Consider the following 15,850-nt stretch of genomic DNA (forward strand, 5'->3'; position numbering starts at 1 on the left):
GGTATACAATATACAGTATATATATATATATATATTATTTACTGTATATACTGTATAGTGTATACAGTATATACTGTATACACTAGGTATATATGGTATACAATATAGACTAAAATGTACAGTATATATATATAATTTACTATATATACTATATAGTGTATACAGTATATTCTGTATACACTAGATATATATGGTATACAATAAAGGCAGTATGTATATATATATATATACACACACACTGTATATAGTATACTATATATATAGACAGTATACAGTATGTAGAATATATACAATATAGTATATACAGTATATACTGTATAGTGTATACAGTATATACTGTATACACCAGATATATATGGTATACAATATACAGTATATATATATATTATTTACTGTATATACTGTATAGTGTATACAGTATATACTGTATACACTAGGTATATATGGTATACAATATAGACTAAAATATACAGTATATATATATAATTTACTATATATACTATATAGTGTATACAGTATATTCTGTATACACTAGATATATATGGTATACAATAAAGGCAGTATGTATATATATATATATATATATACACACACTGTATAGTGTATACAGTATATTCTGTATACACTAGATACATATGGTATACAATATAGACAGTATATATATAATTTAATGTATATACTGTATAGTGTATACAGTATATACTGTATACACTAGATATATATGGTATATAATATAGACTATATATATATATTATTTACTATATATACTGTATAGTGTATACAGTATATACTGTATACACTAGATATATATGGTATATAAAAAAGACAGTATGTATATATATACATACGCACTGTATATATATATATACATACTGGATATATATGGTATACAATATAGACAGTGTATACATATATATTATTTACTGTATATACTGTATAGTGTATACAGTATATACTGTATATACTATATACTGTATACAGTATATAATACATACATATATACAGTATACACAGTATTTTTTATATATACACTCAGTAATGTATAGAATTTCAATGATTCAAATATGTGTGTGTATACATACACACATATACACTGAAATTCTAAACATTACTGTTAGGTTATTCAAAGTATTAGCCCCACAATTATCTTTGATCTTTTTTTCTGTTTTAGAATACTAAATACATTGTTGATGTTATTTTTAGTCCACATAAAATTTGGTTTCCATTCTTCTTGCAGTTTCTGTGATTGGGTTTGTTGCAAAATTTAAAGTTAATTTCAATCTGGCTGAAATGTGGAACCTGGAACTCAAAAAGACATATAGGAATCCCATAAACAACCCACATAAATCGCTTTTGCAAAAGTTGGGAAAGGAGGAAGCCTCGTCCCTTGTTTACAAAATCACAACAACAAAGGACTCCTTTGACGTTCTTGCTGCAGTTAGGTATTTTATTTTTTTGGAGGAGACGTGTTGTATTGGCCGCCGATACACGAATAAGGTGTCTTTTTTTCCATAAATGTTCCCAGGGTTTGGATGCAAAATGTTTTACTCTTTGCTCTCCTGTTCGTGGGAGACTTCTGTTCTTTTGGGAATCTTAAGGAACGGTTCGTGAAGGACATCGAAGAGCCTCTTGGCCTGCAAGGAAGAGCAGCAAAGGGGGGCACAAAGTAGAATGACTCTGCAAATGCACCTTACCAGTACTACAACTCCCAAAATTCTGCTTTTTGGAGAAAGGGACCGAGAGAGAGACCCTTAAGGGTCAAGCTTGCTAATTGCACCCTCTCTACTTGCTTAATAGAGTATGGTTAGGGAAAAACATCAGGAGCAAATGCTGCATACATTATATATATATATATATATATATATATATATATATATATATATATATATATATATATATAATACATTATATATAATATATATATATAATATATATATATAATAATAATATATATACACACACATATATAATATATATGTGTGTGTGTCTATATATATATATATATATATATATATATATATATATAGACACACACACATATATATTGCCATCCCCCATTTCCCAATCAGCAAAACCTGGAAACGTGTCAGTATCGCTTGGAGCCATAATGATTTCTCTAATGTGCTGATGCTGCTGTTTCCCTTTCTGACTCTAAAGGAGACCCGTTTTCCCTGCTACTAGGAGTAGCAACTTGAGGAACATGCTGAACTACAACATATATATTACAGTATACACTGAATACTGTATACAGTATATATTGTATACACTACATATATACACTTTATACAGTATATACAGTATACTATACTGTATACACTATATACAAGGTATACAATATATATATTGTATACGGTATATATTGTATACACTATACTGTATACACTATATATACAATATACAGTATATATATTGTATACAGTATATGCTGTATAGTATATACTGTAGACACTATATACATGGTATACCATATATAGAATCATAGAATCGAAGAGTTGGAAGAGACCTCCTGGGCCATCCAGTCCAACCCCATTCTGCCAAGAAGCATTCAAATCACCCCCGACAGATGGCCATCCAGCCTCTGTTTAAAAGCTCCAAGGAAGGAGCCTCCACCACACTCTGGGGCAGAGAGTTCCACTGCTGAACGGCTCTCACAGTCAGGAAGTTCTCCCTCATGTTCAGATGGAATCTCCTCTCTTGTAGTTTGAAGCCATTACTCCATTGCGTCCTAGTCTCCATGGAATCAGAAAACAAGCTTGCTCCCTCCTCCTCCCTGTGGCTTCCTCTCACATATTTATACATGGCTCTCATCATATCCCCTCTCAGCCTTCTTTTCTTCAGGCTAAACATGCCCAGCTCCTTAAGCCGCTCCTCATAGGGCTTGTTTTCCAGACCCTTTATCATTTTAGTCGCCCTCCTCTGGACACATTCCATATATAGTGTATACAGTATATTGTATACAGTATATACTGTATATACTATATACACTATACTGTATATATTATATACACTATACTGTATAAACTATATATGGTATAGTATATACAGTATATATATTGTATACAGTATATGCTATATAGTATATACTGTATCCACTATACTGTGTATACTATATATGTACAGTATACAGTATATACAGTATATATGTGTATTGTATACAATATATACTGTATAGTATATACTGTATATACTATATACACTATACTGCATACACTATATATATATATATATATATACACACACTGTATAATATATACTGTATACACTATATATAAATGGTATACAATATATATATTTTATACAGTATATACTGTATACACTATATATACAGTATATAGTATATACTATACTGTATACACTATATATGGAATAAAGTATGTGTGTGTGTGTATATATATATAGTATACAGTATATACTGTATATACTATATACACTATACTGTATATATTATATACACTATACTGTATAAACTATATATGGTATAGTATATACAGTATATATATTGTATACAGTATATGCTATATAGTATATACTGTATCCACTATACTGTGTATACTATATTGTATACAATATATTGTATACAATATATACTGTATAGTATATACTGTATATACTATATACACTATACTGCATACACTATATATATATATATATATATATATATATATATACACACACTGTATAATATATACTGTATACACTATATATAAATGGTATACAATATATATATTTTATACAGTATATACTGTATACACTATATATACAGTATACAGTATATACTATACTGTATACACTATATATGGAATAAAGTATGTGTGTGTGTGTGTATATATATATATAGTATACAGTATATACTGTATAGTGTATGCCACTATACAGTATATACTGTATATATACTGCAGACACACTATATCTGTAGTGTTTATAACATATATATAGTATCCATTTTAGGCCCTTCTCCGCTTACCTTTTGGGGCCCGATCCCTGGGCAGAGAGACAGGTCCTCCTTGGAGGCTTGGACAACCTTGGCCAGAGACTGCAACGCAAAAAGGCCAAGCCTTAGATGAAACAGGATCCCAAGAAAGAGAAGGCTCTAAATACCCCCCAAAAGGCACCAAATCCCAACTGATCTTGGTAGGGAAACGTGTCCTTTTGGGACTGTCGCCAAGGTTAGGGTCTTTGGAAGGCGCTTTGCCCCTTGAACCCAGGACAAAGAACAGAGTCTCACTTTAAAGTTGGAGAGCAGGCTCAGTGTGTCCGTCTTGTTCACAGACTTCACGCTGGTCAAGCAGTCAGTCATCTGGAAGGAGAGACACCAAAGTCATTGCAGGACAGCTCACCTTTAAACCATGTTTTTTTTTTGTGAAGGTGAAGACATGAAATTCCTTCCCAAATAATAATAAAACAGTCCTGACCCTCGACAGGTAGTCCTTGTCCACTTTCTCCTTCAAGAGGTCGGGCGGCTTTTGTTCGTAGGCCTTGTAGGTTTCCAGGTAGTGGCCCGCTTCCTCGGGGCTAAAGGAGACAAGACACAGTGGTTGTTGTTGGGTTGTTGTGAGTTTTCTGGGCTGTCTGGCCATGTTCCAAAAGCATTCTCTCCTGATGTTTCGCCCACATCTATGGCAGGCATCCTCAGAGGTTGCCTGCCACGGATGCAGGCGAAACGTCAGGAGAGAATGCTTCTGGAACATGGCCAGACAGCCCAGAAAACTCACAACAACCCAATGATTCCGGCCATGGAAGCCTTCGACAATTCAGTAGTTGTTGTTACCCATTATGTGTTTTCAAGTTGTTTCTGGCTTACAGAGTCTCTCTCTTAGGCAAGGACAGGTGAGTTATATAATAATAATAATAATAATAATAATAATAATAATAATAATAATAATAACTCCAGAGGACAGGATTCAAAACGATCTTGACAGATTAGAGAGATGAATGGCCAAAACTAACAAAATGAAGTTCAACAGGGACAAATGCAAGATACTCCACTTAGGCAGAAAAAACGAAATGCAAAGAGACAGAATGGGGGACAATGCCTGGCTCGAGAGCAGTACGTGTGAAAAAGATCTCGGAGTCCTCGTGGACAACAAGTTAAACGTGAGCCAACAATGTGATGTGGTGGCAAAAAAAGCCAATGGGATTTTGGCCTGCATCAATAGGAGCATAGTGCCTAGATCTAAGGAAGTCATGCTCCCCATGCTCTATTCCGCTTTGGTTAGACCACATCTGGAATATTGTGTCCAATTCTGGGCACCACAATTCAAGAGAGATATTGACAAGCTGGAATGTGTCCAGAGGAGAGCGACTAAAATGATAAAAGGTCTGGAGAACAAGCCCTATGAGGAGCGGCTTAAAGAGCTGGGCATGTTTAGCCTGAAGAAGAGAAGGCTGAGAGGAGATATGATGAGAGCCATGTATAAATATGTGAGAGGAAGCCACAGGGAGAGAGGAGAGAGGAGGGAGCAAGCTTCCTTTCTGCTTCCCTGGAGACTAGGACGTGGAACAATGGCTCCAAACTACAAGAGAGGAGATTCCATCTGAACATGAGGAAGAACTTCCTGACTGTGAGAGCCGTTCAGCAGTGGAACTCTCTGCCCCGGAGTGTGGTGGAGGCTCCTTCTTTGGAAGCTTTTAAACAGAGGCTGGATGGCCATCTGTCAGGGGTGATTTGAATGCAATATTCCTGCTTCTTGGCAGAATGGGGTTGGACTGGATGGCCCAGGAGGTCTCTTCCAACTCTTTGATTCTAGGATTCTATGATTATCGACACCCACCTACTATCTATCTCTATCTATCTGGAGGATTTGAAATATGTACAGATTGGGATGCTCTCAAATCCATGGAAAAACAAACATTATATTTTTATTTATATAGATATACTAGCTGTCTCTAGCCACTCTTTGCTGTGGCCTCAGAGGTTGTGACGTGTGTTGGAAGTAGGAAAGTGGGTTTATATATCTGCGGAATGACCAGGGTGGGACAAAGGACTCTTGTCTGCTGGAGCTAGGTGTGAATGTTTCAACTGATCGCCTTGATTAGCATTTGATGGCCTGGCAGTGCCTGGAGCAATCTTTTGTTGAGAGGGGCTAGATGTCCTTGTTTGTTTCCTCTCTGTTGTTGTGCTGTTGTAATTTCAGAGTTTTTTTAATACTGGTAGCCAGGTTTTGTGGACAATTTCAACAGAAAGCAGGAAACCATGAAAATGAACAAAATCTGGCTACCAGTTTTTTAAAAAACTCTAAAATTACAACAGCACAACAGCAGAGAGGAAACAATCAGGGACATCTAATCACCTCTCAACAAAAGATTCCCCCAGGCACTGCCAAGACATCAACGCTAATTAAGGTGGTCAGTTGAAACATTCCCACCTAGCTCCAGCAGACAAGAGTCCTTTGTCCCACCCTGCTCATGCCACAGATATATAAACCCATTTTCCTACTTCTAACACCTCACTACCTCTGAGGATGCTTGCCATAGAGAAAGAAAAGGGGGGAAGTAAGGGAAGGGGAAGAGAAGGAAGGAAGGAAAGAGAGAAGGAAAGAAAAAGGGAAGGAAGGAAAGGGAAAGAAGGAAGGAGAGAAGGGAGAGAAAGAAAGGGGGGAAGGAAGGGAAGAGGAAGAGGAGGAAGGAAGGAGAGAAGGAAAGAAAAAAGGGAAGGAAGGAGAGAAGGAAGGAAGGAGAGAAAGAAGGAGAGAAAGAAAAAGGGGAAAGGAGGAGGAAGAGAAAGAAGGAAAGAAAGAGGGAAAGAAGGAAGGAGAGAAAGAAGAGAAAGAAACCGGGGAAGGAAGGGAAGAGGAAGAAGGAAGGAGAGAAGGAAAGAAAAAGGGTAGGAAAGGGAAAGAAGGAAGGAAGGAGAGAAAGGAGAAGAGAAAGAAAAGGGGGGAAAGAAGGGAAGAGGAAGAAGGAAGGAGAGAAGGAAAGAAAAAGGGAAGGAAGGAGAGAAGGAAGGAGAGAAAGAAGGAGAGAAAGAAAAAGGGGAAAGGAGGAGGAAGAGAAGGAAGGAAAGAAGGAAGGAGAGAAAGAAGAGAAAGAAACGGGAAGGAAGGGAAGAGGAAGGAAGGAAGGAGAGAAGGAAAGAAAAAAGGTAGGAAAGGGAAAGAAGGAGAGAAAGGAGAAGAGAAAGAAAAGGGGGGAAGGGAAGAGGAAAAAGGAAGGAGAGAAGGAAAGAAAAGGGGAAGGATATAAAGAAAAAGGGGGAAGGAGGAGGAAGAGAAGGAAGGAAGGAAAGAGGGCAAGAAGGAAGGAAAGAAAGGAGAGAAAGAAACGGGGAAGGAAGGGAAGAGGAAGAGGAGGAAGGAAGGAGGGAAGGAAAGAAAAAAGGGAAGGGAAAGAAGGAAGGAGAGAAAGGAGAAGAGAAAGAAAAGGGGGGAAAGAAAGGAAGAGGAAGAAGGAAGGAGAGAAGGAAAGAAAAAGGGAAGGAAGGAGAGAAGGAAGGAAGGAGAGAAAGAAAAGGGAAAGGAGGAGGAAGAGAAGGAAGGAAAGAAAGAGGGAAAGAAGGAAGGAGAGAAAGAAGAGAAAGAAACGGGAAGGAAGGGAAGAGGAAGGAAGGAAGGAGAGAAGGAAAGAAAAAGGGTAGGAAAGGGAAAGAAGGAAGGAAGGAAAGAAAGGAGAAGAGAAAGAAAAGGGGGGAGGAAGGGAAGAGGAAGAAGGAAGGAAAGAAAAAGGGAAGGAAGGAAAGAAGGAAGGAAGGAAGGAAGGAAGGAGAGAAAGAAGGAGAGAAAGAAAAAGAGGGAAGGAAGGGAAGAGGAAGGAAAGAAGGAGAGAAGGAAATAAAAAAGGGAAGGAAAGGGAAAGAAGGAAGGAAGGAGAGAAAGGAGAAGAGAAAGAAAAGGGGGGAAAGAAGGGAAGAGGAAGAAGGAAGGAGAGAAGGAAAGAAAAAGGGAGGGAAGGAGAGACGGAAGAAAGGAGAGAAAGAAAAGGGAAAGGAGGAGGAAGAGAAGGAAGGAAAGAAAGAGGGAAAGAAGGAAGGAGAGAAAGAAGAGAAAGAAACGGGAAGGAAGGGAAGAGGAAGGAAGGAAGGAGAGAAGGAAAGAAAAAGGGTAGGAAAGGGAAAGAAGGAAGGAAGGAAAGAAAGGAGAAGAGAAAGAAAAGGGGGGAGGAAGGGAAGAGGAAGAAGGAAGGAAAGAAAAAGGGAAGGAAGGAAAGAAGGAAGGAAGGAGAGAAAGAAAAAGAGGGAAGGAAGGGAAGAGGAAGGAAAGAAGGAGAGAAGGAAAGAAAAAAGGGAAGGAAAGGGAAGGAAGGAAGGAGAGAAAGGAGAAGAGAAAGAAAAGGGGGGAAAGAAGGGAAGAGGAAGAAGGAAGGAGAGAAGGAAAGAAAAAAGGAAGGAAGGAAGGAAGGGAGAGAAAGAGGGAGGGAAGGTTGGCCAAAGCAATGCATGGCGGGTACAGCTAGTAACATAGGAATTGTGGGAATTCAAGTCCAAAACAGAGATGATGGAAGAGAGCGACCTGTCCTGCCCATCCACCCGAGTGTTTGGTGCTCACCTCCAGGCCAGGATCAAGGTGCAGCTGGCAAGGATGCAGATCTTGGCCAGATCCTTGAGAGCCTGGTGCGGATCTTTCTAAAGAAAGGAAACAGAGAGAGACATAGTTTCCAAAGGGAGGGGGAAAGCATCCACAGAGGGAAGAAAAGAACCAAAAAAAGAGGACAAAAGAACCCCCAAAGATTCTTCTAAATAGTTGGGTGAACTTTTTTTTCCTCATCTCACCACGTCAACCTGAAGCAGAAGCACTTGCAGCGCATACGTCTTTCCCAGGTTGCGGAGCCGTTCGTGGATGTAATTGGGGTTCAGGTGGTGGTAGCGCAGGCTGTGGCGGGAAGAGGAAACAAGGAGAAAGACGTAGTTGGCATTTCGACCCCGCTGAGCAAGCCCTTTGCAAAGTGCAAATACTGGCGTGAATTCAGAAAAAGGGAGATATTCTCCTCTATGTCGTTATCAAACTAATGCTTCGCTCTGGGGGACTTTCAACCCTGATTCACCGTCACGAAGTCTCTCTTCGGATCCCAGGATCTCTTGATTCATCATTGGTGGAGTTCAGAATGCTCTTTGATTGTAGGTGAACTATAAATCCCAGTAACTACAAATCCCAAAGGCCTATTTCGTCCAAACTCCATCTGTGTTCATATGTGGGCATATGGAATATTTGTGCTAAGTTTGGTCCAGATCCCTCAGTGCTCTCTGGATGTAGGTGAACTACAACTCCCAAACTCAAGGTCCATGCCCACCAAACCCTTCCAGTGTGTTCTGCTGCTCATGGAAGTCCTGTATGCCATGTTTGGTTGAAATCCATCATTGGTGTTCAGAATGCTCTTTGATTGTAGGTGAACTATAAATCCCAGTAAGTACAAATCCCAAATGTCAAGGTCTATTTCCTCCAAACTCCATCTGTGTTCATATTTGGGCATATGGAATTGTTGTGTCAAGTTTGGTCCAGATCCATCATTGTTTGAGTCCACAGAGCTCTCTGGATGTAGGTAAACTACAACTCCCAAACTCAAGGTCAATGCCCACCAGACCCTTCCAGTATTTTCTGCTGGTCATGGGAGTTCTGTGTGCAAAGTTTGGGTCAATTCCATCATTGGCGGAGTTCAGAATGCTCTTTGATTGTAGGTGAACTATAAATCCACCAGTGTTCACATTTGGCCATATTGAGTATTCGTGTAGAGTTTGATCCAGATCCATCATTGTTTGAGTCCACAGTGCTCTCTGGATGTAGGTGAACTACAACTCCCAAACTCAAGGTCCATGCCCAGCAAACCCTTCCAGTGTGTTCTGTTGGTCATGAAAGTCCTGTATGCCATGTTTGGTTGAAATCCATCATTGGTGGAGTTCAGAATGCTCTTTGATTGTAGGTGAACTATAAATCCCAGTAAGTACAAATCCCAAATGTCAAGGTCTATTTCCCTTAAACTCCATCTGTGTTCATATTTGGGCATATGGAATATTCGTGCCAAGTTTGGTCCAGATCCATCATTGTTTGAGTCCACAGTGCTCTCTGGATGTGGGTGAACTATAATTCCTAAACTCAAGGTCAATGTCCACCAAACCTTTCCAGTTTTTTCTGTTGGTCGTGGGAGCCTTGTGAGCTAAGTTTGGCCCAATTCCATCATTGGTGGAGTTCAGAATGCTCTTTGATTGTAGGTAAACTATAAATCCCAGCAACGACAATTCCCAAATGACAAAATCAATTTTTTGAGTGGAGGACATACATTGGACTGTTAGGTGTCTTGTGTCCAAATTTGGTGTCAATTCCCCCAGTGGTCTTTGAGTTCTGATGGTAGCACGAACTAACATTACATTTATATTTATATAGATATATAATATATATTATATATATATATATAATAAATTATAAATATTTCAAAGAATCTGAACCAATGCAACATAGTTTGAATTGATTCAGGCACAAAAGTGAAGTTTCCAAAGTAGAACTAATTCAAGGAAACAGGAAATAACACTTTCAAACCAGGAACAGGACATTTTTTGAATTTTGTGACATAGTGTGATGCTGTTAACCTTATAGCGCATCTCTCTCAACCACACCTGAGGAAAAGGGCGCAGGTGGTTTGGCCCAGCAAATAATCCGGGACGATGTCTCCAAATTCCCAAGGCACGTTGCGGATGAACTTCAGGACGGGGTTGCCTCGCTGGATGAAGAAGGAGAAGGAAGAAGAAGAAGGAAGAAGGATGGCTGTCAATGCAGGTAAAAAACAAGGAAACAGAAGTGTTCGGCTGATTACACCTTCCTTTTTTGGTTCTTTGGGAGGAGAATTGGTTTCGTTCAAAGAAATGGCTTATTGCAATAGATTCATGTTACAGTTTAGGGTTAGTTTGCATAAAATATTTAATAATAATAACAACAACAACAGCAATTGAAAAGTCCACCACAGATCCCAAGTCAAGTGTAGACTCTGCAAGGAAGCCGATGAATCAATAGATCCCATCCTCAGCTGCTGCAAGAAGATCGTGGACAGACTCCAAGCAGAGGCACAACACCCTTGCTCAGGTGAGTCACTGGAACTTGTGCACAAACATCATCTGCCTGTGACAAAGATCTGGTGGGTTCACAAGCCAGAAAAGGTTACAAAAAATGAACACGTCAAAATACTCTGGGGTTTCCATATTATCTGCCTCTCTCTTTTATCTTGTCTGAGTTTTTAATTAGTTTTAATCAGTTTGTTTTTTAATCATTACATGCAGCCTGCCCATTGTCTCTGTGCCTGTGTCTATTGTAATTCTTATATTGTTATGTATTCATATGTTTTATGTAATTATGATGTTATTGGTTATTGTTTGCGTTTTTGGTTGTGTTTTGGTTTTCTTTAGAGTTGTAATTGTTCGGGCCTGGCCCCATGTAAGCCGCTCCAAGTCCCCATCAGGGAGATGGTGGTGGGGTATTATTATTATTATTATTATTATTATTATTATTATTATTATTATGCGGCAACACCAGAGGCACTCCAAGGGGCCAGATACTGATCAAAGGACATTTAATCAACTACCAAGCTTGCAAACTTTGTGTTTTGTCTGTTTGTTTGTTTGTTTTGTTAAAAATGTAATACAAATGTCTGGTTGCTCCTGACACAATAAATAATAATAATAATTATTATTATTATTATTATTATTTCCAAATTCAGACAGACAGAGTTTTGGAGCACAATACTCCTGACCTCATGATTGTGTTAAAAAAAAAGTATGGATTGTCGATGTTGCAATCCCAGGTGACAGCAGGATTGAAGAGAAACAACTGGAAAAGCTGACACGATATGAGGATTTAAAGATTGAACTACAAAGACTCTGGCACAAACCAGTCAAGGGGGTCCCAGTGGTGATGGGCACACTGGGTGCAGTGCCTCAAGACCTTGGCCTGCACTTAAGCACAATCGGCACTGACAAAATTACCATCTGCCAGCTGCAGAAGGCCGCCTTACGGGGATCTGCACGCATTATATCACACAGTCCTAAACACTTGGGAAGTGTCCGACGTGTGATCCAATTCAACAGCCAGCAGAGTGATCTTCTCTGCTGTGGACTCATCTTGTTGTGTTTCAAATAATAATAATAATAATAATAATAATAATAATAATAATAATAATAATTTTTTTACCTGGGAAGTATCCAACATGAAAGCCAGCAGAGTGATCTTGTTTGTATCAAATAATATTTACTACTACTACTACTACTACTACTAATAATAATAATAATAAACCCAAGGGATTATTATTATTATTATTATTATTATATAGATAATAATAATATGAAAGCCATCAGAGTGATCTTGTTTGCTGTGTACTCATCTTGTTTGTATCAAATAATATTTAATAATAATAATAATAATAATAATAATAATAATAAACCACCCTTGGGTGTGCTCAAAGGCCAACACAATTGCACAAGGCCTCTCACCTGACGCGGGCTGACGATGATGCTGCTGTGCTTTGTCCCAGGTTTCAGCACCGGGTTCAAGGGTGTGGTTTCTTCTGTACCTTTGGCAATAATATTTCTCTTCTCGCAGGAAGGAGGCTTTGCAGAAGTGGTGGGTTTTGCTGCTGGGATGCCGGAAGTCCCTTGCTTTGCTTGTGGGGCCGAGGAGGACCCCACTTGTTGCCCCACAATGTAATCCGCATAGGATTTCCCAGCAGGTGCATCGGTGCTTTCAGAGGTTGCTACGTCTCTGGATACAGAAGACGGCTTGAAGAGCGGCTTCACCTGGAAACAGGAGAAAGACAGAAGTTGGGTGAACTTTGACCCCTCCAGGTGTTTTGGACTCCAACTCCCACAATTCCTAACAGCCGGTAGGCTGTTAGGAATTGTGGGAATTGAAGTCCAAAACATCTGGAGGGGCAAAGTTGGCCCATGTCTGTTTCATCCCAATCTCAAGCCGTCTCCTCTTACCTGCACTGCTTCGTCGTCCTGCGTCTTCACCGTGAACTTCTTCCTCCCTTTCTTCGAGGGCTCCATCGCTCCGATTCCTAGCAAGAAAGGGATCCACATGGCATAATTAATCCAGTTTGACACCGCTTTTTTCACCGCCGTGGCTCAACACTATGGGATCCTGGGGTCTGTAGCTCAGTGATAATTTGTGTTATAATGGTATAGTCTTGGTATATTTTTAATGCCTTCATCTGTACTCTTAAACAGACACAAACATATGCATGTATGTAGAGGTGTGTACGTACATTAAGTTTCTATTAAAATACATAAACCATATACAGGTGCGTGTATACATATATACATATACATATACATATATATATATATATGGTAAACACATAGATTTATATAGTGTGTGTCTCTATACTGTGTGTGTATATATATAGTGTGTGTATATATAGTGTGGGCATATATATAGTGTGTATGTATAGTGTGTATATATAATATATGCTGTGTATATATAGTGTGTATATATGTATATATAGTGTGTATATATAATATGCATATATAGTGTATGTAAATATAGTGTGTATATATATTTATATAGTGTCTGTATATAGTGTATATATGTATATATAGTGTGTATATCAAATATGCATATATAGTGTATATATAGTGTGGGTAAATATAGTGGGTGTAACTATAGTGTGTGCATATATAGTGTGTGCATACAGTGTGTGTATATATATTTATATAGTGTGTGTGTGTATATATATATATATACATATATAGTGTCTGTGTAAATATAGTGTGTAAAAAGTATATATATGTGTGTGTATATATATACTGTGTGTGTGTATACAGTGTGTAGATATAGTGTGGGCATATATATAGTGTGCATGTATAGTGTGTGTATATCTGCTGTATATATACAGAATGTGTATATAGTTGTGTATATACATATATATAGTGTGTGCATACATAGTGTGCGTATATATAGTGTGTGTATAATATATAGTGTGTATATAGTGTGTGTGTATATATATATATATATATATAATGTTTGTGTATATATATGCACACACTATAGTTTTGATTATTTCGATTGTTTTAACTGTGTGTTTTCAAAGACGTCGATGTCTCGTTCTACTGTAATGTTTTAAATCGTATGTTATTATTATTATTTTTACACTGTGAGATGCTTTGAGTCCCTTTTGAGAGGGAATATAAATATATAATACATATAAATACGTGCATACACACACACACACACAATAATAATAATAGTAATAATTATAATAACATATATTCTCTGTATATATATATATATATACATATATATATGTTGTTTATATAGACATACCCTAAATAACAAATATATAATCCTATATATAATACAATATACAAGAATATAATATATAGATAATATATATAACATATATACATACAATAGTATATATGTATTATATATATATATATAGTGTGTATATATATAGAGAGAGAGAGAGTGTAAGATACACATGTTTTCAAGATTGTCAATGGAAGGAGGCGGGAGGCTGAATCACCATAGCAACAGAGCTCTTCCACCTGTCCATCAACTCAATTCTACACCCTGATTGGGCGACCAATCAGCCAATAGGGAGCACTCACTGGTTCTGGCGCATGCGCGTTAAATTCTCCGTATAGAAGTTAGGCTTTTCCCCCTGACTAGGCCCTTTTGGTGTCCAGGAAGCATTGTCTCGGAAATCTGCCTCTCGGGATGCCTTTAAGATCGCCAGAAACGCGGGGAAGAAGGCTTCAGACGACCCTTCATGGCGCCTGCGACGTTTGGATGCGAAAGAACCCGGATGTCGCCTTCGGAAGACAAAGTGGACGCTCTGTGCATTCGCACTCTATCATCCTTGGGGAGTCTATGGCTGAAATCCGGCTAGAGTAGGCCTGTTCCTTCTCTCTATGGTAAGAAGCCGCCGAGCCCTTCTTCCCAGAGATATAAACCTGTTGGAAGGGAAATGAAACCCTTTCTTGTTTGAAACGCCTCCTTTTTAGCTTTTTAGGTAAAAATTTCTAATTAGAGAAAAGGCGACAGAGAGCGACTTCCGGTTCCTGCTAGAGCGGCCCCACTGGGAAAAAGCGGAAGTGAAAGCCCCAAACCGGAAGGGGAAGGGTTCTCCAGTCTGCAAACCAGACTAAATGCTTCATAGACTCAGAAGAGTTGGATGGGACCCCCAAAGGCCATCTAGGCCCACCTCCTCCTGTTCTAGAGCTAAAATTAAGGGGTCTTTGCCAGGAGGCAGAGACCAATTAGACTCATCAAAGAGTTCTTTTCCCCTGGCAAGACAGGGAAGCATCCCATATTTTTCCCTGATTTCCCAATGAAAAGTCTCACCAGTTGAAGAAAGGCCATCGAAGTTTAATGCGATTCAGCTGAAACCGGATGCAAAGCTGCAATCATTCGCCAAGCTAAGCATGAGGGTAATGTTGTTGTTCATTCGTTCAGTCGTCTCTGACTCTTCGTGACCTCATGGACCAGTCCACGCCAGAGCTCCCTGTCGGCCGTCACCACCCCCAGGGTCTCCTTCAAGGTCAGTCCAGTCCCTTCAAGGATGCCACCCATCCATCTTGCCCTTGGTCGGCCCCTCTTCCTTTTTTGCCTTCCACTTTCCCCAGCATCATTCCCTTCTCTAGGCTTGGCTGTCTCCTCATGATGTGGCCAAAGGACTTCAGCTTTCCCTCTAGTCTCCTTCCCTCCAGTGAGTAGATGGGCTTTATTTCCTGGAGGATGGACTGGTTGGATCTTCTCGCAGTCCAAGGCACTCTCAGCACTTTCCTCCAACACCACAGCTCAAAAGCATCGATCTTCCTTCGCTCAGCCTTCCCGAAGGTCCAGCTCTCACATCCGTAGGTGACTACAGGGAAGACCATGGCTTTGACTAGGCAATGGATCTTGGTTGCCAGTCTGATGTCTCTACTCTTTACTAT

At 39.1% G+C, this 15,850-nt stretch overlaps 1 protein-coding gene across 1 annotated transcript; it reads right to left on the reverse strand.

Annotated features, from left to right (window-relative positions):
* Positions 1-1,474: 1,474 nt before the first annotated feature.
* LOC132780731 (DNA excision repair protein ERCC-1) lies at positions 1,475-14,758 on the reverse strand. Its single transcript, XM_067461129.1, has 10 exons — positions 14,522-14,758; positions 12,893-12,969; positions 12,404-12,706; positions 10,541-10,644; positions 8,705-8,804; positions 8,481-8,557; positions 4,413-4,512; positions 4,226-4,297; positions 3,965-4,033; positions 1,475-1,634 (listed from the first exon to the last, which is right to left on the reverse strand). Exons 2-10 carry the CDS (start codon positions 12,956-12,958, stop codon positions 1,545-1,547), a joined length of 981 nt encoding a protein of 326 aa, XP_067317230.1. The 5' UTR covers positions 12,959-12,969; positions 14,522-14,758; the 3' UTR covers positions 1,475-1,544.
* Between the last annotated feature and the right edge of the window lie 1,092 nt (positions 14,759-15,850).

Source organism: Anolis sagrei, chromosome X (genome assembly GCF_037176765.1).
Source record: "Anolis sagrei isolate rAnoSag1 chromosome X, rAnoSag1.mat, whole genome shotgun sequence".
NCBI lineage: Eukaryota > Metazoa > Chordata > Lepidosauria > Squamata > Dactyloidae > Anolis > Anolis sagrei.